At 35.0% G+C, this 25,787-nt stretch overlaps 2 protein-coding genes across 3 annotated transcripts in view; one reads left to right on the forward strand and one right to left on the reverse strand.

Moving 5' to 3' along the window:
* LOC136028919 (D-aminoacyl-tRNA deacylase-like) overlaps nt 1-25,787 on the forward strand; it is a 68,715-nt gene that overhangs the window by 25,094 nt on the left and 17,834 nt on the right. The window lies entirely within an intron of this gene.
* Nucleotides 1,525-14,986, reverse strand: LOC136028918 (engulfment and cell motility protein 1-like). 2 transcript variants are annotated; one of them, XR_010617921.1, is made up of 5 exons: nt 14,486-14,986; nt 12,500-12,684; nt 6,691-6,821; nt 2,780-4,999; nt 1,525-2,366 (listed from the first exon to the last, which is right to left on the reverse strand). XR_010617921.1 is itself a non-coding variant. In XM_065706892.1 (4 exons), exons 1-4 carry the CDS (start codon nt 14,525-14,527, stop codon nt 4,842-4,844), a joined length of 516 nt encoding a protein of 171 aa, XP_065562964.1. In that variant the 5' UTR covers nt 14,528-14,986; the 3' UTR covers nt 1,525-4,841. The 2 variants fall into 2 exon arrangements, 1 of the variants encoding a protein (XP_065562964.1); XM_065706892.1 differs by having other exon boundaries at nt 1,525-4,999.

Here is a 25,787-nt window from a genome sequence, read left to right on the forward strand (position 1 = left end):
TGCACATTAGTGTTCTACTTTGCATTAATGTTATGATTTTGGCTGGATGACTTAAAACTGCAAGAAATGTAAGGGTAAAGTGAACATTTTAAAAGTTTAATAAAATTTTTGAGAAATTTGTAGACTCTTTGCCACGTTACGAGCACGTTAATCTTTTATTCCATAGAAAACATCAACTAAAAAAACGTTCTTTAGAAAAATCATCATCACCATCTATTTACCGAGTTCTGTCATAATATGTTATGGGATTTTAATTTTGATCAAGTGCTGTTGTTCTGTTTGGGACCCTATTAACGCGAGGTTTCCTAGTTCAACAACGCATTCTTCTTCGACTATACTTAGCACGAAGAACAATTGCATTTTGAAGTTTTTTCTAATCATAAATGTTGAAGTTCCAAGGACAGTGAAAGGGAAACAAGATTGCTTGAATTGGTTAAATGGGTACTCCACAACCACATATGTCTTGAAAGATATGAATACCACTTTTATTGAAAGCCATCTCCTTTGTCAGTTTTTGATGGAATCGGGCATCTAGTTTAGAAGAGAGAAACGTGTATGAAAAACCAGTAAAAATATATGGCCCAAAACAGATCAAGAAGGTATTTTACTTTAAAGGCTTAGCTGTTTACAAGATCAACAATTAGCTGCTTATTCATTTTCACGATTCAACGTGGCGACATTGAGGAAAATGTGGAACTAACCTAACAACTTTGTTTTGAAACAACCAAAATGGAAAGCAGCGGTTTTCGAGTACGAATAGACCTTAAATGGGTTCAGGGAGGAGCTGGAGCTTTTTTCTATATTATACTTCTTTTTCTACATTTTTTGTGCCTCTGAGCGTAAAAATGTATGTGCCAACTTTCCTATGAGTCAATGCAAAGATATTAATTTAAAACTAAAAATTACTATTACTAATAAGAAATCGGAGCACAACGCTACCAGAGTTCAAGATAGCTGTGCACGCCGAAGCGCCCTCAAAGACGCAAAAGTGAACCCTTAATTTGGGCAGCGTACAGAAACTGCAGTGGTGGAGTTAAAAGATGTTTCTTCTAAAAATACAGATTCGGAGAATCAGTGTTTGGCTCATCTTAAACAGAAAAGCCATAAAAAAAAATGGCTTTTTTTTAAGGTTATGGTTTCTTGAAATTTGCTTTTTAGACTAAGGAGGGAAGTCAGTCAGACGAACTTGTTTTTTTTTATAAAAACAACGGAATACTTTGCAAAACTATTTCAAACACTAGTCTTAATTAATAGTTTGATACCATTGACTATTTTATTAAAATGCTGATTATCTGAAAATTGATCTTTAAACTAATATAATACATTTTTTATGATAAAAAGGCCAATTCACTCTTGCACCGATAATGTTTTAATGTTTGTCGTTAATTTTTAACGTTTTTTTCAACCGTAATGTTTTTTAAAATGTTTTATGCTTTCGTTTTTCAACAGCACTTAATGAACAATAGCTGCGTTTTTCCTCTTTCCCACTTTCTATGGCTCTTCTCCTTTAAACCGTAAATGCACTTGATGGCGAAGGTCATTTATTTTTACTAAAAGCAGAACATATAAAAATTGTACTCTTGCCGAACACGCATTTTCTAAAACACAACACAATATAGTTAAGAAACCAAACAAAGCTAAAAAAAAAAATCAGCACAAATATTCAAAACAAATTGGTGCGCATATAGAAAAGTTCTATTCGTTTGAACTTCGTAAACACTACCAGCAGCATCAATCAATGGAAATATACAAAGAGGGGGGGGGGGGGGTGGTGGTGGTTAAAACAGGGGTAAATCTCCCCTAATTGACACCACTGGATACAATCTAAAATGGGGAAAGAATTAAAAGGCTATCCTGGATGCAAACTAAGACGAAGATTTCCTTCTACTTGATACACAAAAGGATCAATGTTTTCTGTGTGTTATAATATTACTGACTAATTTATTGGCCCCTCCTCCACACTCCCCTTCGAAAAAGAAAATGATGCCGAAATAAAAATTTTGGGGACACTGCTTTCGATCGATCACAATGTGACCATCCATCCCAAAAATTTCGAGTATAAAATGTAGTATATTTAATTGTATTGTCTAAAGACAAGGTGTTTTTGACTTAACGTTGTTTTGATTTAATAATTGCAAAAAGGTATTATATTTTTCTGCAGAAAAAGCTGTAAGAAAAATTCTTTTTGTGAAGTTGAAATCATTCCAATCCTTTCGACATTAGTCAGATCTCCTTTCCAAAAAAAGTAATGTACACAGACTTTTAGGTCACCTGCAGAAATCCTAAAGTAATCAAGTTTAATATTTCACTATTTCAAAAATAGGCAGAAAATCACTACGCCCCTAATGAACTTAATGGTTAATTGACTTAATGCTTATTAAGTCACTGACTTAATTTAATCAATTGACTTCTGTTAAAAACAATTTACTACAAATTCTAAGGCTTCTTGAATGTCAATACAAACAATTTTTGGAAACATTACGACGAAAGTTTAACCACCAGTGCAAAAACTTGGACAGACCAATGATTAGATCCTACATCGTGTTCTGTTTCACATCTAGTGATGACGGTCAAGAGCCTCATCATTGAAGCTCATAAATTAACGAAATTAATTAACGACTAATTAACGGAATTAAGATGAAGCTCATTAAATTGGCGTATAAAATTAACTCAGGTTTTCCTAAAAAATATCTCCAGACATCAACAGCATCACTAAGTCTTTACAAAATCAAGACGAGCAAAAACAGATCTTCAGATGTATTTTAATGCCCAGGAAAGCCTGAATTTCCATCACATTATGTAAATTCAGAAAAAAAAAACGGGAAACCAAGTTGTGATACCAAAAGTATGTAATAAAGTATTATAAAGATTCTCGGACAACGCCAGGTACATCTGACAAGTATTTAAAGAATTATATTAAAAAAAGAACTAAAAAACAGTTTTTGATAATTAGCCTGAATTTTTAGCCAGTAATATAAGCCGAAAATCTTGGAGTGACTCTGAATCCCGAGAAAAAATAAATAATTTATTCCGCTGAGGTATATAAATTGCTATTAATGGTATATTTAAATTTTCTAATTACACCAACGCTCTCTCAGTCTGAGCAGTCGTCCAAAACAGCACATTTGGACAATATGCTAGAACAGATTCAAATTCATTTAAATGGATCGTCTTACAGTCATTACGATTTAAATAGATAGCAGTCAAATACTTGCTTTTTCTCAAAATTTTTCTCACTTTATATTCATTTTTAAAACAATGTGAGATACTTCATTCTTTTTTTTTGTGAGACGATTCTTAATAAATATTGTTAAAACTGCTACTTAATTCAGTGAGCCTAAAGCAGATTAAGCAGTAGATTAGTTTCGTATAGCGTCTATTTTCGCAAATTCCACAAAGAGGCCAGAATATTGAGGAAATATCGTAGAAATAGCAATATATTTTTTATATTGTTAATAACGATATTTTATATATAATATTATATTAAATAAATTTGAATGTTATATTAAATATGATATAAATATTAAGGAAAATAACAATATTTTAAAGGAACCTTGGCTGCAAGCACCCCCTTTTTTGCGCGATCAAAACTGATCAAAAAGCCAGACTGATCAAAATTAATTTCTCTTTCGAAAAAAATGTAAGTAAAACATCTTAAAGAATCAAATTAAAAAGAAAAATATTTTAAAAAAATCTTTAAAAGATACGCATACTTTCGCGCCTTGTCTACATCGTCTTTGTTAGGTTCTTCTATTTATGATAATCGGTGTCCGGTACGCGTGAACATGGGGGCCGCTAATATATCTTCCAATAATAACTCACTTTAACTTGCAAGGCTCTAATTTGTATTTATATAACATCCGTACGACACATCCGAAAAATATGGAATAATAGATGCAGATTTATTATCAATGCCATGATACAACCACTGAGCTATTTCCAGCATCTTTCCTAACATTTATCCCATTTCTTTATTTTTCTCAGTTGTTCAGTAAATATTCATAATTTCTGCAAAATAGAATCGGGTTTTAGAAATTTTAAATCCATAGCTTTCCGCCCACTCTCTCAGACTAGAAAATATTAAATTTGACAAAATACTAGATAAATTGGAAATTCCTGGCAAAAAGATCTCGTTTTAACCATAACTGCATCTTCCACACAACGTTCGGAAACTACAGGGGACTTGGGAACTACGCATAAGATCAGAATCAATTGCCTCTTTATTATACGGATTAATCAGAATTAATCACGAAAAACTGGGAGAATATTTTTGAATTCTTTTTTATTAATAGTTATCGAATACACAGACGGACAGTACTAATTTGCTTGCTTTAGCGGGATCTAGGAATTAATTTCTTCTTTTAGAACTATAAAGGATTTTTGCCGACCGATAAGGATAGCAATAATCTACATCGATCGTTGAAACCCATGGAATTAGTAAGGACGAAATCAATTTCTATAAAATCACGCATGATTCGCCTTGAATTGTATTTTTCAACTCTATATTTACTATTTATAAAACTAAAAAAAAAGGGAAAAACCTACAAAAATGTATGAGGTATTAGATAAATTTACAAAGTCCAATCATCACTCTTTATATTAAAAAAATATACGAGTCTTTAGGGTATTTATTTATATTTGGAAAAGTTAAGGCAATCGAAGAAATCATTGCATCTGCTACCCAATAAAATTTGCCCAGGGATTTTGTATGATAATTTGCTTAGATGACAAGATTTGCTATCTTTAGAATAAACAAATTAGATAGCAAAAATTTGCTATCTTTAGACAAGACTAAGTTTTAACAAGAATCAGAAACAGGAATACTAAATGACAAAATAAGCTCATTGGAAATAAAATTCGTAGGTTTCTGGCTCAGGCGGCAACACTGGTAACTCTTCGGGTATCTCAATTCCTTCTAATTCAAGTGTTTGCAATTTGAATTCTATAGCTAACAGCATATCAAGATCATTCTTCGGTTCTTTACTGACTAAGGGCCGATCTGAAAATGAAAGTGCTAGACATAAAAATTGAAAACCTGCTCAGGCGTTAATTTAAACCCCGTTTTTCTCGCTTAATTTTTCGTTTATTAAACGAAAATCGCTGTATAGTTCACGTTGTCATACTTGGCACTGAATAATTAAAGTTACCACCATTATCATCTTTCGTTCCCATGCTATCGGCATGTCAAACGCCATCTATTATTTTCCCCAGCGAAACATTGGGATAAAGACTAAAAATATAGAATGAATTGGGAACAATTAATATTGATTCACAACTAAGGATTAAACTTACCAGTACTTTGGAACCTATAACATTAGAGAAGATTGCAATTAAATCATTAACAATAACTTCAAAAATTTTGATACAAAATCTAAAAAGTGTACATGAGGCATAAACAGAGCCGTTTCTAGGGTTGGTGGAGCAAGGGGAAAAATTAATTACAGCACCCCCTCCCAATTCAAATATAAGCAAAAAGGGCAAATCAAAATCACGGATCAATTAGCCATGATGATGAATGTGCGTCAAGTCGTCCTAAGCCAACACGGAAAGGCTCAAAAAATTTATGCATGTCATGGGTATGACTGAGGGATGAAGATAAACAATTATAGAGAGAAGAATCAGAAATTCAAAAAAGTCATATGTCTACAGCGAGAAGTGTAGATGTACATATTTGTAGAGGGAAATCAACGAGAAGTTAAGAAAACATTGATATGAATTCAATAAATCTAGAAATAAGAGTAATATTTTTTAGATAGACATATATCTTTTTAGATATTGTCTATCTGCATCTAACAAGTAACCTAAAACCAGCTCGAAAAATGACCGAAGTCGACAATGACAAAAAATGACTTTGGATTGAACCATAAAACCTAAATTCCAACGTAATAAGTTGATGACATTAAACATAGTCACGTAGGAATATCAGACTAAAGCCTTTTCTTTGTCAGCCGTTATTTTGACAGGGAAAAAAATTGTTTAAAATAAGTAAAGTGGTCCTCTTTTAACACTGGTATAAATTCCCTATTGGTCAGAAATTTACCTTATGCCTAAGAGTATTTAGTTTTGCCAGCATAGTCATATGCTTCCATTAGATTTAGTTTATAAACGTCAATTTATGTAGAGTCATTTATTAGATGTAAATAGCCCTTTGTTAGATGTCTATCTTCGTGTTTCGTTGTGGAACATATATTGTTAATAAACAAACTTGGAACTGAACTTGTCTCGAAATTTGTCAAAAGTCAACAAAATATATATCCTTGTACTGAGCTAGAAAAAAAAAAGCCAAAAAAAGAGCATTTTGCATTTCGCTCTACTTTGTTTTGATCTGGTTAGTCAGTTTTACTATATTGTTTTAATTAAAAACAGTTGTCAGGTCAAATTTTTCTGTTCGTTGGGTCATACTTTTTTGCTACTTTTCTTGGTAGGGCCTCAGGCGATAACTAGAGAATATTCCGTTTTCTTTCAATGGGTTTGATTATTATTGTAGTTGATTATTATTGTAGTTGATTATTATTGTAGTTTTGTTTCTTTTCTACTAATATACTAACAGCAAAGAAAAAGAGAAGAATTTTCTCTACAATGATTCCTATTGAATGGCCAATAAGCTTTATGATCATTATCAGCATGCCATTTTAAAATACAAAGAGATCAGAAAAAAAGGATATAACAAGAGTTCAAGAAAATAATTACCCAGCAAGGCATTGATGCCATCAAGCCAGTATTCATAGGTCTGTTCATCTGGTGCAACAAAATCAAGAGTTGATGGCTCAGGTGTGTCCAATACCATAGAAAATACATAAGGATGCGTCATTTTCTTACTCCTAAAAGACAAAAAAAGTAGGTTGCTTTCAGGGAATTTTTCTTTCACATAGTATTAGTCGAATTAAAGAACCTATATGCCAAGAAAGTGTTGTTAACATCACTATGCAGGGGAAAGTAAGAATGATTTCTTTTAAAAACTGGTCAAAGAGATTCCTACTACTACAGAGAACTTAAATCAAGACATAAAATAGTGCTTTCACCTACTTTACAGCAATCTTTATTCTGAAACGTTCCCACAGAACCATCCTTTCAACGCTTGGAAAGGATGCAGTTATGGCGAAAAAGGAGTAGAGTAATGGAGTTGTACAAAAATTTCGGGGGAAGGGGCTTTAGCCCAATAAACATCCCCCTGGATACAACCTTGGCATGGACTGATATTATATATAGTAATTATATTTAATGTCACAAGTCAAAAGCTAAGAGCCTAAAAAAAGTTCTGGCGGTTTCAGAAAAAGAGGAGAAATAACCCCTAAAAGGACAGAAATCTTAATGAAAATCTGACTATCAGATTCAGTGTACCAGAAAAACCTACAATAAAGGTTTCAAGCTTCAATCCGAAAAACGTGAAATTTTGTATTTCTTGCCAGAAGAAAGATCTCTGATGAGTGCTTTTTTTTCACCAGGGGGATTATTTTGAGCCAATGGTCCTATAAGATTAGGAAGGAACTCATTCAAACGGGAATTACAAGTTCTAGTGTTCTATTTCAACGATCCAAAAGATTGGATTGTAACTAGACCCACCTCCAATGCTATGTCAAAGATGGTGACCATCTCCAAAGATGGTCACCTTGTTAAGAAAGGACATCTCAGAGCTCCTAGAAAAATGGTTTAAAGGTACAAAATCTGCCTTTTGATTACACATTGGATTCCTTCTTAGGATGCATAAAGATATTTCTTTGAGTGGGGAGGGGGGGGGGGTGTTTCGACAGGGAGAGTATTTTATATGAAAGTGAAGATTCCGGGGTTGTTGAACACTCCAGACGAAATTTTACAGTTGGAGAATTTGCAATCATCCTTGATCTAATTCTTATGGTTTGTCTTACTTTCTCTTTGACGACTCAATTTTACATTTGGAGATGTCGGAGGGGGAAGGGGGTACTGTTCTGGGAAATTTTTGAGAGGTGTTGGAATTGTCTGGGGGATTTTTAAAAAAAAAGTGATGGAAGGAGGGAATTCAGGCATGACTTAAAAAATGACCAAAATTTAACAAAAATATGTTTTTTTCAAATAAATGTTGGATAAGAATTTCCCAGGCAGAAATGTTTGCATAACGTTTTTGCAAAAGCAATGATGGAATTGTCCGAGAGGGGGGGATGTTTACACGGGAAGATCTTTCCATGGATGAATTTTTCGTGGAGGAGATTTTGACGGAGAACTGAGGAAGATTGTCCGGCATTATTTGGAAAAACAATAAGAAATAAAAAAAAATCAACTGAAAGTAATGAGACACATTAAAACTTAAAACGACAAAAAATTTCTTACACGAGGAAGGTGGGCTGCCCCACCCTCGATATCTTGCTCTTTACGCTGAAGTTTTTCAGTGATTTAAAAGAATTCTTATTCTAATAAATGGTCCTTGTGCTTCAAGAGTCATTCTTACAGAATCGGGATCAAAAGTCAATCTTTAGCGTAAAAAGTGAGGCATTGAGGATGGAGCAGCTCTCTCTTATACGGAATAATTCCTGTTCGTTGTAAGTTTTCATGTTGTACCTTCCTTTCTGTTGAAAAAAAAACTTGCTTTTTATTCAATAGCCCTAGCGAGCGGGATTGAACCACATTTTCAGTACAGCTTACTGTTTGAAATTTGGAGAGTAAGAGGGGTACCCAACTGGCTCCATAGACAATTCCTTTGGAAAACACCTAAAAAATACTCCTCCTCCTCCTCAAACAGGAGCGCCTTCTTTACAGAACAGCACTTAACCACTGTCATCCCTGTAGCTGCCAATATTCTATTTTTAATTCGTAGACAGTTTAACTTTTTTTACGGTCAAAAACATCATGAGCCTTTTAAAATATTCCTTATATCCAACATCTTTACTAATTTTACTACCTAAGTTAGTGAAGCTATCCAGTTTATCGATCTTCTGATTACCCAACATCACCTCTTCACTTCATCTATTCCCAGTCAACACCCCTTAGTCCTCTTAATAATAATTTGAAATCTAATCTTGTACCCAGAACCTACAAAATCTCCAAAAACTAATTAATTTTCCTAATAATGCAATCTGGGACAATTAAATTATCAGAATAACCTAAATCTAAGGATTTGTACTTCCCCATTTGATTCAATGCTCATTGCCGTGTTTCTTAGGACAAAGTTCATCAACATAACCCATATAAGCGAGGATAGAACGCAACCCTGCTTAATCCTTGATTTAAAATAAATCCAGCTACTAACCTCACTTCCCACCTTAACATCAGGAGTTCATTCTTGCACACATTACTAATCACCTTATTGTATAAAACCGGTATATAATGTAAGGATAGAACCTTCACTAAAGATCTTCTATTTACTGAATCAACCGGCAATAAAACTGAGAACTAAAGAGGTCTAATGGCTCAGGCACCTTTCAATTATAAGTAATACTATAAATTTTGTCGGCATATTCTCGCGTCCACTCTCTTTCCTAAGACCACACTGTTCTTCTTATGAAACTATCTACAGCATCTCTAAGTTTAAAAAGCATCATTTTACTAATTAATTTGCTTCCAGTAGAAACCAAACTGATGCCCCTACAATTACCAGACTCACTCATTTCACCTTCGTATTGAATTCGTCATCTAATATGATAAGTTGTTTTTAACGTTGTAGCATTATAAGTCTATTTTTCTGTGTTATTAAAATTATTATGGCCTCAGAAAAAGCAATGGGTCCCAAACCAATTTAGGATGAGGACTAATGCATCTCCCCAAATCCACATGAAGTACTTAAGCCATCTTAAAACCGCACAAGAAAACTCCATAGGACCTCTCGTAAGAATGGAGGCTTTGTGCAATCGTGGAACCATCTTGGTGACAAAAAGGGTTTCCACACTTGGTGATGCTCGTCTGTCAACGAGAGTCGAAATACTGCACAAGCTTATCTCAAGCTTATTACCTCCGACTCATAAAAATACTATATATAACTCATACTACTATGGGGAAAAGCCAATAATAGAGAAAGTAGCTAGGATGAGGTTTTCAGGTCACAATAGCCCTTCAAAACAAACAAATGCAGACGAATTATCAATCAATCAGAATCCAGAGCAAACACTGTGTAGTTTAATAGATAACAATATCCTTGAAGGGCACCACTACTCAAGGTGACCCTCCAGTGCTGGTTGCAGTCACACTTCTGGTTAGGGGAACTCGGCAATGGTCCATCCTGACACCATTATCTTTCGGAAATAGACAGAGGAAGGAGCTTATTAATGAAAAATTCGTAGTTTCGCATTATTAAGACTAACGAATATTTTTATCAACTATAATTTGGTTTATTTATAGTTTTTTCTTACTTAGTCATGGATTGATCTGAGCCGCACAAATTATTGCTGAGAAAGGAATAAATTCCTACACATCGGTGATTATTTTTTTTACTGTCTCTCTTCTTTTATTGTCTTTGTTTATAAGCCACTGTTTAAATACTATGTGCATCTTCTCTTTCAAACAGTTCGTGGTAACGAACTGTAGTAAGGAGCGATCCGGCTCAATAGTAACCAAAACTCTAAAAAATTGAATTTTGATATCAATAGCTATATCAAAAGAATCGCAGTTTAATGCTGATTTTAAATATATAAGTTTCATCAAGTTTAGTCTTACCCATCAAAAGTTACGAGCCTTAGAAAATTTGCCTTATTTAGGAAAATAGGGGAAACACCCCCTAAAAGTCGTAGTATCTTAACGAAAATGACACCATCAGATTGAGCGTATCAGAGAACCCTACTGTAGAAGTTTCCAGCTCCTATCTACAAAAATGTGAAATTTTGTATTTTTTGCCAGAAGAATAATCACGGGTGCGTGTTTATTTGTTTGTTTTTTGTTTGTTTGTTTTTTTTTCTTTTCCCCAGGGGTCATCGTATCGACCAAGTGGTCCTAGAATGTCACAAGAGGGCTCATTCTAACGGAAATGGGAAAGTTCTAGTGCCCTTTTTAAGTGACCAAAAAAATTGGAGGGCATCTAGGCTCCCTCCCACGCTCATTTTTTTCCGAAAGTCAACGGATCAAAATTTTGAGATAGCCATTTTGTTCATCATAGTCGAAAACCATAATAACTATGTATTTGGGGATGATTTACTCCCCCACAATCCCTGGGGGAGGGGCTGCAAGTTACAAACTTTGACCACTGTTTACATATAGTAATGGTTATTGGGAAGTGTACAGACGTTTTCAGGGGGATTTTATTTTGTTTGGGGGTTGGGGCTGAGGGGAGGGGGCTGTGTTGGAGAATCTTTCCTTGGAGGAATCTGTCGTGGGGGAAGAAAAATTCAAGGAAAAGGGCGCATGATTTTCTAGCATTACTATAAGAAAACAATGAAAAATAAACATGTAAACGTTTTTTTCAAATGAAAGGAAGGAGTAGCATTTAAACCTAAAACGAACAGAGATTATTACGCATATGAGGGGTTCTAAAAATACTTTAGCATAAAGAGCGAGGTATTTAGGAGGAGATAAATACCTCGCTCTTTATACTAAAGTATTTTTAGTAATTTCAACTATTTATTCTACGGCCTTTCTGATTCAGGGGTCATTCTTAAAGAATTGGGACAAAACTTAAGATTTAGCGTAAAGAGCGAGGTACTAACGAGGATACAAACCCCCTTGTATACATAATAAAGATATAAGATTATGAAAGTTTGTTATGTAAGTTGCTAATCTATAAGTTACGTATATTTTTTACTAATAAAAACGTTCGTTAAAAATTAAAAGTTCTAGTTGCCTTTTTAAGCAGTCGAAAAATTGGAGGGCAACTAGGCCTCCTTCTCCACCCCTTGTTTCTCAAAATCGTCTGATCAAAACTAAGAGAAAGCCATTTTAGCTGAAAGTAAGGAGCGACATTAAAACTTAAAACGAACAGAAATTACTCCGTATATAAAATGGGTTGTCCCCTCCGCAATCCCTCGCTCTTTACGCTAAAGTTTGACTCTTTGCCACAATTCTACTTTTTAAAACAATTAAAAGCTTTAGCGTAAAGAGCGAGGGATTGCGGAGGGGACAACCCATTTTATATACGGAGTAATTTCTGTTCGTTTTAAGTTTTAATGTCGCTCCTTACTTTCAGCTAAAAAAATCAGTTTCTTTTTATTTAATCTTTGAAAGACCGTAGAGTTTTTTTGAGGATCGGAACCTTGTATTTGTTTTCTAATTTGTATTGCAAGCTATCTTAAATACTTAAATACTCAACGCTTATTTTTTCCTTTTTTAAGTCAGTCAAGCATCTCACAGGAGATATTTGGAGTATTAGCCTTCCCCAGGCTTCGGCTGCGAGGTTTTAATAGATCCCAAACTAGATAATAACTCCTTTCCGTTATGACAATCTATAGTTACCTTACAATTTTGCAGACAAAAACGACCGATGTCCTTTCCATTTACTAATGAAGTAAAAACACATTAAAATTACTAGTTATCTTGTAGCATCACAAAATCGGACTCAAAACTCTATACTTTTGAGCAATGCCTTAATTACAGGAAAATTACTTACTTGATATCTTTGACATGTGGACAATCTTTTCCAATAAGCACATCTTTGATTTCTATGACAGGTACTTTATTTTTTAGCTCTTCAAGAGACGGAATAGTCTTGTCCACTTTATGACTAGGAGACACTTTATGAAACACTTTATGACTAGGAGACAATCGTATAAACCAAAACTTGTCTTTGAGTCTCTGTTAAAATATACAGAAATATTTAGAATCAAAGTTGCAGCACATAGTAGAAAATAAGAAATAGAATAAGACAATTTTAATGGTAGAAGGAAACACAAAAAGGGAACAAACAGCTGCCTAAACTGATACCACAACATACACGTACTTGATTTTGGTGTTGGGATATCCATTACATGCCTGTCCTGCTCCAAGAAAAAAAATGCCTCTGTCATTAAATAGAGCAGACAGAGACTGAAATAAAAAAAATTCTATAAAGCTATATTATGCTGATTAATTTCATGAAAGCTTAAAAATTCATTTAGTCAATATCCCTTAAAAGCAGCCTGAGGTTCTGCAGTTAAAAGTGTTCTATGCATTTCTGAAAGACATGCGTATATGGTTTTGTTGCTGTTTGTTTCTACAATTGACAAAGAAAACTCCAAAAAAATTTCTATCTTTTAGTTTAAACAAAAAGTTTAAATTCGACCATCAGCCTTTTTTGGGTGATCTCCAGTGGGCTACCTCAAAAACAGAAGCCATATACTAGTTGCGTAAAAGCTTTCTTTGACCTTGAGGAAAGGTAAATGATTTTCTGCATAACGAATTAAAATGGTGGCCATTGGAACATCCTGTTGCTTAACTAGTTGCAAAACTTTTCAAAATTGTAATCAAAAATTTGTGTGGCTTCACCTGAAGGAAGCTTAAAAGGCCATTAGATTATATTTCGGGTTGTCTTCAAGGCATATTTTATGCTAGCGAAAAAATGCTCATGGAAACTGTGATTCTTGGCATGTTGATAATACTCCAAGGCCAACGAAAGATCCATTGTCCCTTCAGAGCCCAACCGCTACTCTCCTCAAAAAAAATTATTAACGTTATTTTATTCCAAGACTTATGGGAGCTGAGCCCTGGCTCTCCTTGGCCCGACCCCCCTCCCCTCCAAAAAAGAAACATTAACGATATTTGATTTTGCAACTTATGGGAGCTGCCCTCTGAAACTACCTCAACCGACCCCCCTTCAAAAAAAGAAGAAAATATCATCAATATCTTACTTCAAAATATAAGGGAACTGACCCTGGCCCTTGATGCCTCCCACCATCCTGAGCTCCTAGTCCTCAATAGAAAGGTTTTGTTATGATTTGTTTTGGAGTAGGAAATAAAAAAGGTATACGTATGTTAGTCACGATTTTTCTTTTTAGAAAAATAACTTTTTCAGATTCAGGATGAATTTTTTCTCTGGACTTTATCTACAAATTTTTGAAAATATGAATCATAGGAGTAGTTTTCAATTTTTGGAAATATAGAACAATAATTTCTGAAACTTCGAGGCTTTGGTAACAAGTCTTTTTCTGGAAAATCTGAACCATTTTCAAATGCTCCAATCCTTTCTCAAAGCTTTGAATATATGCATTTATGTTTAGGGGCTTTTTTGGGAATATCATGTGTATATGGAAAGTTTCTAAAACGGCCAAGATTTTGAAACGGCCAATTGATAGATCTTCTATCACTATGCGTAGCAAACTAAATTGATTTTTGTCTTTGTGGCTATGAAACTGAATTTTCTCATAAAATGTGCCTGCATTGTAGTTTGTTTCACGAAAGAACCTAACCTCGCTTTTTGAGTCTGTTCTGAATAATACAGAAGTACCGGCAGTAGAGTGAAGCTCAGAAAATAATGAGGTGGAAGAATATCGTCCACAGGGTACGCAGCTGTATTGGCTTCAGCCACCTTCGTGCTCTAAGGAGTTTTTGGCAGTGGTGGTAGCTTTCAATCAGTATAGCCTAACAGAACTACAACCTATTCTAATAGTAGAATACTTACGGAAGATCGGTTATTGGACATCAGGGCCATATAAGTCACCATTTTTTTTATATAATAAGCTGGAGCGTCCTCTTGCTTGCTGGAAGAAGATATAGAGGTCAAATTTTAACAGCTACTAGGCTACTGAAGACAGAACTAAGAACTGTCTAAATCAAATTTAGAAGCGTTGTAAAACAAATCAATTAGTTTTGCTAATTTATTTTCAAGTTTAAATGTGGCAACACTGACGACGATGGTACAGTTAAAAACTTATAATTTTGAAATATATCATTTTCCAACGGTATTGGAAGATTGCTGACCAAAGATTACTGCTAGATATGAGCAAGGCCGTATCCATGGAGGGGATTACTCCCTGTCGAAATGTTTGTCCAACTCGTTAAAACATGAACAAATCTTTGACTCTTTGTTAAAGTTTCCTTGTAGCTCCCCCCCACCAAAAAATTGTAGCTCTACTTTTCTTTGACAAACTTCTTTCGTGATTTTTTTTGAATTAGTATATATTAAACATTCAGTTTATTTTTATTTACTTTTTTTCAGTCTTTTTGAATATTGTAGTAATTTATTTTCGCGTTTCGTCAATGTTTTGAAAGTTTCAGCACTCTGTTCAAAATGTATCTAGAATGAGTGTATCAAAATGTTTAAAGCAAACTGTGCGTATGAAAGTTGTCAAAAGGCGTATCTGCACTAGTGCAAGAATGGCAGGCTGTATAATTTTTAAACCTTTTGGACATGTTGAGGAGGAAGTTGAACAAATAAAATGACCATGCAAATCATAATGCTTAATACTTTAATATTTGTGTGGATTAGATTTTAGAGGATTAGATTTTCCATGTTAATTTTTGGATTAAAGCATATTATTTTGTTTTTCAGAAAAAGAAACCAAGTAAATCAGAATATACTATAGAATAAATGTTAATGTTTTAATACGGGAAAAGAAAAGAAAATACTACAGAATAAAAATGATGAAGAAGGCAAATTAACTCATTATCAGATAAACAAAAGAAACATGTTAAGAAAAAAGTATAAATACGTAAAGAAGAAAATCAAACTCATGATTAGAATATAGTCAATTGCTCTGTTGATCCTCCAGTCCCATCCCCGAAAGAAAAAACAAATCAGCTATCATAAATTTTCAATTGAAATTTTGTGAACTTTTTGAACTCTTAGAAAAATAAACTAATCTTATACCTTGTGACAGCGTGGTGAATAAGCGTTGTTCTCATGATCAATGGGTCAGCGGTTCAATCCCTCGTGTCCCAAGGAAGCCAATAAAGAGACTTTTCTGAAAAATTTTTCTTTTAGCAATACTTTTTTTTACAATAATGGTCATTCAGTAATCTATATATCTTTTATATAATCTATGACATCATGAGTTTTGTCCGGTATGACGCCTATGTAAAATGATAATATTCTGTATATGTTACTATGAAAAATTATACAATTGGAAATGGGTTCAAATTAAAATGACGTCACTCAGATATAAAAGCTATGATATTTGCGAAAGAAGCGTAAAGATTGAAAAAGTCAAAATATACATGTCAATGAATCTCTCTTAGACAAAAAGCTTTAAAAATAGATTTTTTGCTCTGATAAGGAAAATCGTTTTAAACAGTGAACTTTCTTTGTGTGTTATTAGATCATAGGCAGCGTAATAGTGTTGTCTAAGGGATGAGCAATGTAGGAACAATGTATTTTTCTTTGACCAAGGCACTTCGCTTAGAATCGGTTGCCATAGAAACTTAGAAATGTGCTCATTCTATTAGTAATTGAAAGTCTTTGTGCACTTTTCAAGATTCAAAAGTGACTGGAAGTTGACAAGTAACCCTCCTCCCCCTCCACAGACAAATTATTTCCCAAAACATATCGAATCAAATTTTTAAGATTGTAATGCTCCTCAGCATTATTGAAAGGTTCAGAAATTATGTCTTTAGAGCACGTCAACCCCCCCCCCCCTACTAACCTAAGGGTAAGGACTATAGTCTAGGTAATACTTTCCCCCAAACATATCTGATCGAAATTGCGAGATTGCGATTTTGTTCAAAACCGTCCAAAGAACATATGTTAATGGTTCCAGGGTTGACATAACTTCGTAAGAGCCCATGGACAAGAGCACTAAGCTATACCCCAGGGCATATAAGGTCTTTATGGAATGGGTTGAAATATGAACTTTGGATGTGACTCATTTTATAAGGAGTTCTAGCTTCTAGTATTCTTTTTAAGAGTCAATAATGATCAGCACCACAGATCGTTTAGAATTGTTTAGCGCAATTGAAAATTCTAGTAATTACGTATCTTGGTATCTCAACCCCTCCTACTGACTTCAGACTTCAGGGGAAGGAGTGTAGGCTAGTCAATATGTCATTGTTTACACATATTATATGTTTTTAAGAAAGGTGGGTATAGTGGAATTATCATGGGCAGCGCAATAGCGCTGTCTAAGTAAAGAATTATGTGGGCACAGTTAAATAAAAAACAAGTTTTTTAAATGAAAGTAAGGATGAAAATTAAAACTTAAAACGAACAGAAATTCCTCCATATATGGAAGGGGCTGCTCCCTCTCAACGCCCCGCTCTTTACGCTAAAGTTTGACTCTTTCACTCGACTCTACTTTTTAAAACAGTAAAAAACTTTAGCGTAAAGAGCGGGGCGTTGAGGAGGAAATTACCCCTTTCATATACGGAGTAATTTCTGTTGTTTTTAAGTTTTTCGTCGCTCCTTACTTTCAGTTAAAAAAAACTTGTTTTTTATTTAATTTCTGAACATTTCTGAATAATGTATATTTGATGTTGGCTCTCCGCATGTGAATAATTTAAACAAAATTTGCATATCAATTTATTTTTTTGGCTAAATGTCTTAATCATAGTTTTGATGGGACGATTTTGAAAAAATAGAAGCGGGAAACTAGGCCTAGTTACCCTCCAATTTTTTGGTTACTTAAACAGGCAATTAGAAGTTTTAATTTTACGAACGTTTTTATTAGTAACAATATACGTAACTTACGAATTAACTTACGTAACTTACGAATTAACTTACGTAACGAACTTCTAAATTCGGATGTTTTCATTATGCATATGAGGGGGTTCGTCCCTCGTCAATGCCTCGCTCTTTAAACAAAAAAATTAATTCTGTCCCGATTCCTTAAGAATGACCCCAGAATCACAAAGGCCGTAGAATAAATCGTTGAAATTAATAAAATTACTTTAGCGTAAAGACCAGGGTATTAAGAGGATGTGAATGTTTTTTTATGCGTATAATTTCTGTTCGTTTTAAGTTTTCATGCTTCTCCTTACTTCCAGTTGAAGAAACTCTTTCATATTTACTTTTTCATTACTCTTTAAAAAAAAAGCTAAAAAATCCTGCGGCCCCTTCATGGAAATTATCTTCCCCCATAACATCCTCCCCTCGACCCTTCCCCCGACCAAAAGAATCCCACTGAAAGTGTCTGGACACCTCCCAATAACCATTACTGTGTATAAATTGGTCAAAGTTTGTAACTTGCAGCCCCTCCCACGGAGACTGTGGGAGAGTAAGTCCGTCCCCAAAGACATAGTTTTTAGGTTTTTTGGCTATGTTGAATAAAATGGCTATCTCAGAATTTTGATTCGACGGCTTTGGGAAGAAAGGAGCGTGGGAGATGGCCTAGGGGCCCTCCAATTTTTCTGGTCACTTGAAAAGGGCAGTAAAACTTCTAATTTTCACTATAATGAGCCCTCTTGCGACATTCTAGGACTACTGTGTTGATATGATCACCCCTGGGAAAAAAACAATAAACACGCATCCGTGATTTGGCTTCTGACAAAAAAAGTACAAAATTCCACAGTTTTGGAAAAAGGAGCTTGAAACTTCTATCATAGATTTTTTTTTCTGATACGCTGAATCTGATGGTGTAATTTTTGTTAAGATTATATGACTTTTACGGGGTTTTTCCCCTAGTTTCTAAAATAAGGCAAGTTTTTTTCAGGCTGGTGACTTTTGATAGATAATACTAAATTTGATGAAACTTGTATATTTAAAATTAGCATTAAATACAATTCTTTCGATGTAACTATTGATATCGAAATTCCGTCTTTCAGAGTTTCGGTTACTATTGGGCCGGGTCGCTCCTTACTACAGTTCGTTACCACGAACTGTTTGATATATAATTTACTAGCTGTTGGGGTGGCGCTTCGCGCCACCCCAACACCTAGTTGGTGGGGGCGCTTCGCGCCCCCCCCCCCCAAGCCCCCCCCGCGCGCGTAAGTCGTTACGCGCCATATTAGTTACGCGCCATTGTAGTTGTGTCCCTATGTCCCACCTGTGAATATAGATATATATATATATATATATATATATATATATATATATATATATATATATATATATATTATATATATATATATATATATATATATGTATATATATATATATATATATATATATATATATATATATATATATATATATATGTGTTTTTAACTACGTAAAACTTGCGAATATACAACATTCTTTGCTGTCCCATTGTCTGTGCATATAAATAGATTGTCAGGTTTACCGACTCTTGAACATGCAACATATAATGGTCCATGGGAAAACAATCCGTATTCAGATCTATACCTCATGATTCTAATGATTGCCCTTGAGCTTTGTTGATGGTGATTGCTAATCGACCATTCCCTGAGTCGCCATCGTCATTTATATATCCCCCTGTGCACCCCGGCGTCCCCTTTGTAGTTATGTCCCTGTGTCCCGGTCGTCATTTATATTCCCTGTGTCCCGGTCGTCATTTGTGTCCCGGTGTTCCAGTCTGTGATTTCTCTTTGAGTGTCCCGGGCGTCATTTATATTCCTTGTGTCCCGGTGTCCCGGTCGTCATTTATATCCCCCTGTGCCCCCCGGCGTCCCCATTGTAGTTGTGTCCCTGTGTCCCGGTCGTCATTTATATTCCCTGTGTCCCGGTCGTCATTTGTATCCCGGTGTCCCGGTCTGTATATACATTCGTTTTTTAGTTTTGTTTTTCTCCTTTATTTTTTTCCTTTTTTCTTTTTTTTCTTTTTTAGTTTATTCAGATTTTTAGATTTTTTAGTTTTTTTATTAGTTTTGTTTTTTTGTAGTTTTTACCATTTTTTTAGTTTTTTTAGTTTTTTTTTTTTACTTATGTCCTGGTCGTCATTTATACTCCCTGTGTCCCGGTCGTCATTTGTGTCTCGGTGCTTTGTTGATTGCTAATTTATATTATATTTATATTTATATTTTTTATATTTATTAATATTTTTTTAGTTTTCTTTTTCTCTTATTTTTCAGTTTTTTCCTTTTTTTTAGTTTTTTCTTTTTTAGTTTTTAGTTTTTTTTTTGTTTTTTACCTTTTTTTAGTTTTTTTAGTTTTTTTAGTTTTTTAGCTTTTTTAGTTTTTTATTAGTTTTTAGTTTTTTTTTAGTTTTTGCCTTTTTTTAGTTTTTTCAGTTTTTTTTAGTTTTTAGTTTTTTACCTTTTTTTAGTTTTTTTTAGTTTTTTAGCTTTTTTAGTTTTTTTTCTTTTTAGTTTTTTTTGTAATTTTTACCTTTTTTAGTTTTTTTTCTTCTTTTGTATTAGTGTGAAATAATTCAGACGTCATATGCGGACAAACACGACGTCACTCGACAGACAGACAGACAGACATAACCCACAAACAACTTATTTTTATATATATTTATTCATATTTTTTTAGTTTTCTTTTTCTCTTTTATTTTTCAGTTTTTTCCTTTTTTTTAGTTTTTTTCTTTTTTAGTTTTTAGTTTTTTTTAGTTTTTTACCTTTTTTTAGTTTTTTTAGTTTTTTTAGTTTTTTAGCTTTTTTAGTTTTTTTATTAGTTTTTATTTTTTTTGTAGTTTTTGCCTTTTTTTATTTTTTTCAGTTTTTTTTTAGTTATTAGATTTTTACCTTTTTTTAGTTTTTTTTAGTTTTTTAGCTTTTTTAGTTTTTTTTTTCTTTTTAGTTTTTTTTGTAGTTTTTACCTTTTTTAGTTTTTTTCTTCTTTTGTATTAGTGTGAAATAATTCAGACGTCATATGCGGACAAACATGACGTTCTAGTCACCTGATATATATTTATTCATATTTTTTTAGTTTTCTTTTTCTCTTTTATTTTTCAGTTTTTTCCTTTTTTTTAGTTTTTTTCTTTTTTAGTTTTTAGTTTTTTTTAGTTTTTTACCTTTTTTTAGTTTTTTTTAGTTTTTTTTAGTTTTTTAGCTTTTTTAGTTTTTTTATTAGTTTTTATTTTTTTTGTAGTTTTTGCCTTTTTTTATTTTTTTCAGTTTTTTTTTATTTATTAGATTTTTACCTTTTTTTAGTTTTTTTTTAGTTTTTTAGCTTTTTTAGTTTTTTTTTTTCTTTTTAGTTTTTTTTTGTAGTTTTTACCTTTTTTAGTTTTTTTCTTCTTTGTATTAGTGTGAAATAATTCAGACGTCATATGCGGACAAACATGACGTCACCTGATCCACACACAGATCCACACACAGACAACTTATTTTTATATATATAGATTGATTTTTATTTATTTATTTTTCGGTTTCTTAGATCAGGGCACTTCGTTTCGAAGAAGTTGTCATAAAAACTTTGAAAGGGACTCATTCGACTGGAAATTGAAAGGGCTAGTACCATTCGAATAGTCAAAATTGATTGGAGGGCAACCAAACCCTCCCTGATTCTCATCGTTTCCCCAAAACACATCCAATCCTTATTTTGATAAAGCCATTTTGTTCAGCGTATTTAAAAGGTCTGGAATATATGTCTTTGGAGATGACAACACCACAGCTCTCAGGGCAAGGATTGTCAGTAATACCCAGGGAGCATATAAGTTTTTATAAAAAGTGTGGTTGTATAAACTTTGTAGGGGATTCAGTGGATTGGAAATCAGAAATTGTATTGCCCTTTCAAGAGTCAAAGTTAAAAGATGGTAAGTACCCCCTTCCTCAACTCCTTTTTACCCAGATGCATCCGATAGAATTTAGAGAAAGCCGTCTGTTAAAAGGATAGTCTAAAGGTTACAGAGTATGGCTTTCAGGATTGAAACAATCCCGCAGAGCTAGGGGACAGGGGCTGTAAGTTATGCTCTGGACCATGGGGGCATGCTTAGTTTTTATGGAAGGTTGGCCATGTAAACTTTAGAGAAGGCTCATTTGATTATAAATGTAAAGTTCTTCTTCCCTTTTAAGAGTCAAAACCGATGGAGAGGAACGAGCCCCTCCTTCATTACCTACTCTTTTCTCCAACCGTATTCAATCGAAATTTTTAGATAGCCACTCTGTCCACAATAGTTCAAAGAACATATTGCAATAGCCTTAGGTTTGACACACACACACCCCCACCAACCAGAGTCCAGGGATAAGAGTTGTTCTTAAGGGAAGTTATTCCCCCTCCCCATATTTTTGACTTTAGAACAGGGGGATCGCATAGAAGGAACTATTGGAAAAACTTCAAATGAGCTCAATCAATCAGAAATTGAAATTCGGCTGCCCTTTTTATAGTTAAAAGGGATTTGAGGGAAACCAGCCCATCCCCCACCCACGCCCCTCATTTCCTCAATTTCATCCAGTCAAAATTTTGGGATTGACATTTTTTCAACGTATTTGAAATATCCGGTAATAGTTTCTTTGAAAATGACGACAATTCCAGGGTTGACAGACCACCCAGGGTGTGGGGGAGTAGAAAATTAGTAGAAAAATGCATGTACTGTGAAACACAGTTCAAAAAAGACAACAGCCACAAGTGCTTAAAAACAGTCAGTGGGCTATCCTCCGAAAAAGTTTCCTCAACGCCCTTAATCCTAGACATACTGGAGAAAGACATCAATGATTCCAAGATGAAGCTCGAACAATTCAAAGAGTACTTTAAGGAGAAACTGAACCCTGGAGCAGTGACCCCCACAAATGTCCTGAACTCTTTCCCAATCATAGATCGATACCCCCTCTACCTCTACTTAGAGGCGAAACCAAAGCGGCCAATGAACCCCTGAGGTAAGTGAAAGCTCTGGGGACACAAGATGTCAGTGCTGAACCGATAAATATTGATTCATAGGACGTTTTTGACCAATTTCCGCAGTCAAATATCCGCCACGTGGTCTACTGGACACGTCTCGCAGTAATAGTACAAGGCAGCAATAGTTCCAATGTACAAAAAAGGTTCAACAAAGAATGTGACAACTACCGGCCCATCAATCTCACAAGTCACCAAACCAGAATCCTGGCAAGATCCTGCTACATTGAATTCAAACAACCACCGCCTCCGTTCTTAGCGAGTATCAAGCTGCCTATTGGCCGAGTGGATTGGTGCGCCAGATTCAAAATCGTTCGTCTGAGAAGACGCAGGTTCGAATCCCAGTGTACCCAATTGTTTTTTTTTTTTGGGACGGGGGTCAGTGGCGTGACTCTGTAAGCTGAGCCAGAGTCGACCCATATCCAAATTTGTACCTGGAGAAATCTGGGGAAGGTAAATAGGAAGGGTGTGCAAAAGCATAGGATGGTTGCCACCCCCCCCAACCCCCATTGCACTTCCTGGCTGAAGGGCCAAGAAACAGAGATCAGCACCGCCGGTAGGGACTGTAAAGTTAATTCCACATCCTTTACCCTTTTACCTTAATATTCCTCGGGACAATCAACTATTGACCAAATATTTACTGAGTGTTAACTGATGGAAAGATTCATTGAATTTAACAGAGACTTTTATCAGCTCTTGATTGACTTCCGATAGGCTTTGACCTAATATCAAGGAAAAGCTTGTGGTATATTTTAAGGCATTACAGTGTCCCAGATAAAATAGTATACGGGGCATACAGGGTAAATGCGCACCACCATAAGGGGTAAATTCCTATTAATCATATTTTATCACTTTTAAAAACGTAAATAGAAACTTCAATTTCTAATCAAATGAGCCATCTCTGATGTTTATACGACAACCCTTGGCATGAAACCTTATCTGCTATAAGCAGATTTCTGCTATAGAGCAGAAATTACTTCACTTCCCCAGAACTCTGGGGTGTTGAGTGACCCCTGATTTTTCTTTATTTGATCATTAAACCATTTGGAACAAAATGGCTATCTCAAATTTTGGTCAGAGGCATTTGCAAAAAGGGGCCTCGTGGCGGGGAAAGGGGGCTAGCTGCGTTCATTTCTCTTTTGACTCTTATAAGTGGCACTAGAAATTCCGATTTACAATCAAATGAGACCCCTCCGAAGCTTATACTACTATCGCTTTCATAACAACCTTACATTCCTCCAGAGAATAATGTACAACACTTGCCTCCAGGTTTTCGTGGGATATGTTATCCCTGGAGTCTTTGGTATGTGATCTTTGATATATTTTAAACAAAATGGCTATATAAAGAAATTGACTATATGCATTTAGGGAAAAGAGGTTTGGAAAAGGGGGGGGGGGCTTGTTGACATCGGATCCCTTTTGACTCTTAAAAAGGGAATTATAACTGTTAATTTCTAAGCATTTGAGTTCCCTCAGAGGTTTTCACGAACACTTCTTTCATGAAAACTTTATGTGCCAACAGGCAATAAGTTACAACTGTTCCCCCAGGCTTTTGAGGGGTGGGGATAGTTGACCCGGTGTTTTGACCCTGGATAGTTGACCGGCTGATCGTTGAATTATTTCAAACTATCTGCCATAAAATTTTGATCGGATTCATCTGGGAACCAGAAGTTAAATGATTGTTTGTGTGAAGGGGGGGGGGGGAGATGCCCTCCGATCCTTTTTTACTAAAAATGTAATTATGATTTCAGTTATCAAGAAAATGAGTTACCTCCGAAGGTAAGACAGCCTCCTATAAAAAACCTTATAAGCCACAGAAGCATAACTTAAAACACTCACCCCGGGCTTTGGAGGGATATGTTGACCCCCGGAGTTTTTGTTATCTCAGTTTTAAACTAGTTTTTACAGAGTGGCTAGTGCAAAATTTGTACCAAGTGGTTTTGGAGGAAAAGGGCATGGGTGGGAGGGGGAAGATTTGCCCGATATCTTATGCCTCTGAAAAGTGCACTAGAGCTTTAAATTTCTAATCAAATGAGCCCTATATACGAGCTTCCCTTCGGTAAGAACCATATATTCCCCAGGGCATGACTTACAATGCCTGCTTTTGTTCCCTGGGGAGTTGTGTGGACACTGGAGCTTTCTTTATATGATCTTTGAACTATCAAACAGTTCGTGGTAACGAACTGTAATAAGGAGCGGCCCGGCTCAATATAACCAAAACTCTAAAAGACGGAATTTTTATACCAAAAGTTACGTAAAAAGAATCACTTTTTTATGCTGATTTTAAATATATAAATTTCATCAAGTTTAGTCCTACCCATCAAAAGTTACGAGCCTGAGAAAATTTGCCCTATTTTACAAAATACGGGAAAACACCCCCTAAATGTCATAGAATCTTAACAAAAATCACACCACCAGATTCACCGTATCAGAGAACCATACTGTACAAGTTCCAAGCTCCTATCTACAAAAATGTGGAATCTTATGTTTTTCTGCCAGAAGACAAATCACGGATGCGTGTTTATTTGTTCGTTTCTTTGTTGTTTTTTTTCCCAAGGGTGATCGTATCGACCCAATGGTCCTAAAATTTTGCAAGAGGGTTCATTCGAACGGAAAGTTCTAGTGCTCTTTTTAAGAGACCGAAATAATTGGAGGGTACCTAGGCCCCCTCCCACGCTCATTTTTTCCCAAGGTCGTCGGATCAAAATTCTGAGATAGCAATTTTAATAAGCGTAGTCGAAAAACCATATAACTATGCCTTTGGGGACGACTTACTCCCCCACAGTCCCCGTGGGAGGGGCTGCAAGTTACAAACTTTGACCAGTGTTTGCATATAGTAATGGTTATTAGGAAGTTGGTTATTTAAACTATTTACTCTACAGCCTTTATGATTCAGGGTAAAAAATTTAAGCTTTAGTGTAAATAGCGAGGTATTGACGAATGGGCAAACCCTCTCATATCTATATATATAAAAATAAGTTTTCTGTGTGTGTGTGTGTGTCGAATGACGTCATGTTTGTGTGTCGACTGACGTCATGTTTTCGACTGACGAAATTACAGACCGGGACATCGGGCCACAAATGACGACCGGGACACCGGCACATCTATCTATATAAAAATAAGTTGTCTGTGTGTGTGTGGGTCTGTCGGGTGACGTCATGTTTGTGTGTTGACTGACGTCATGTTTTCGTCTGATGAAATTACAGACCGGGACATCGGGACACAAATGACGACCGGGACACCGTCACATAGGGAATATAAATGACGACCGGGACACTCAAAGAGAAAGCGACCGGGACACAAGGAATGTTCGATT

The sequence above is a fragment of the Artemia franciscana genome, chromosome 7 (genome assembly GCF_032884065.1).
Source record: "Artemia franciscana chromosome 7, ASM3288406v1, whole genome shotgun sequence".
NCBI classification, from domain to species: Eukaryota; Metazoa; Arthropoda; class Branchiopoda; order Anostraca; family Artemiidae; genus Artemia; species Artemia franciscana.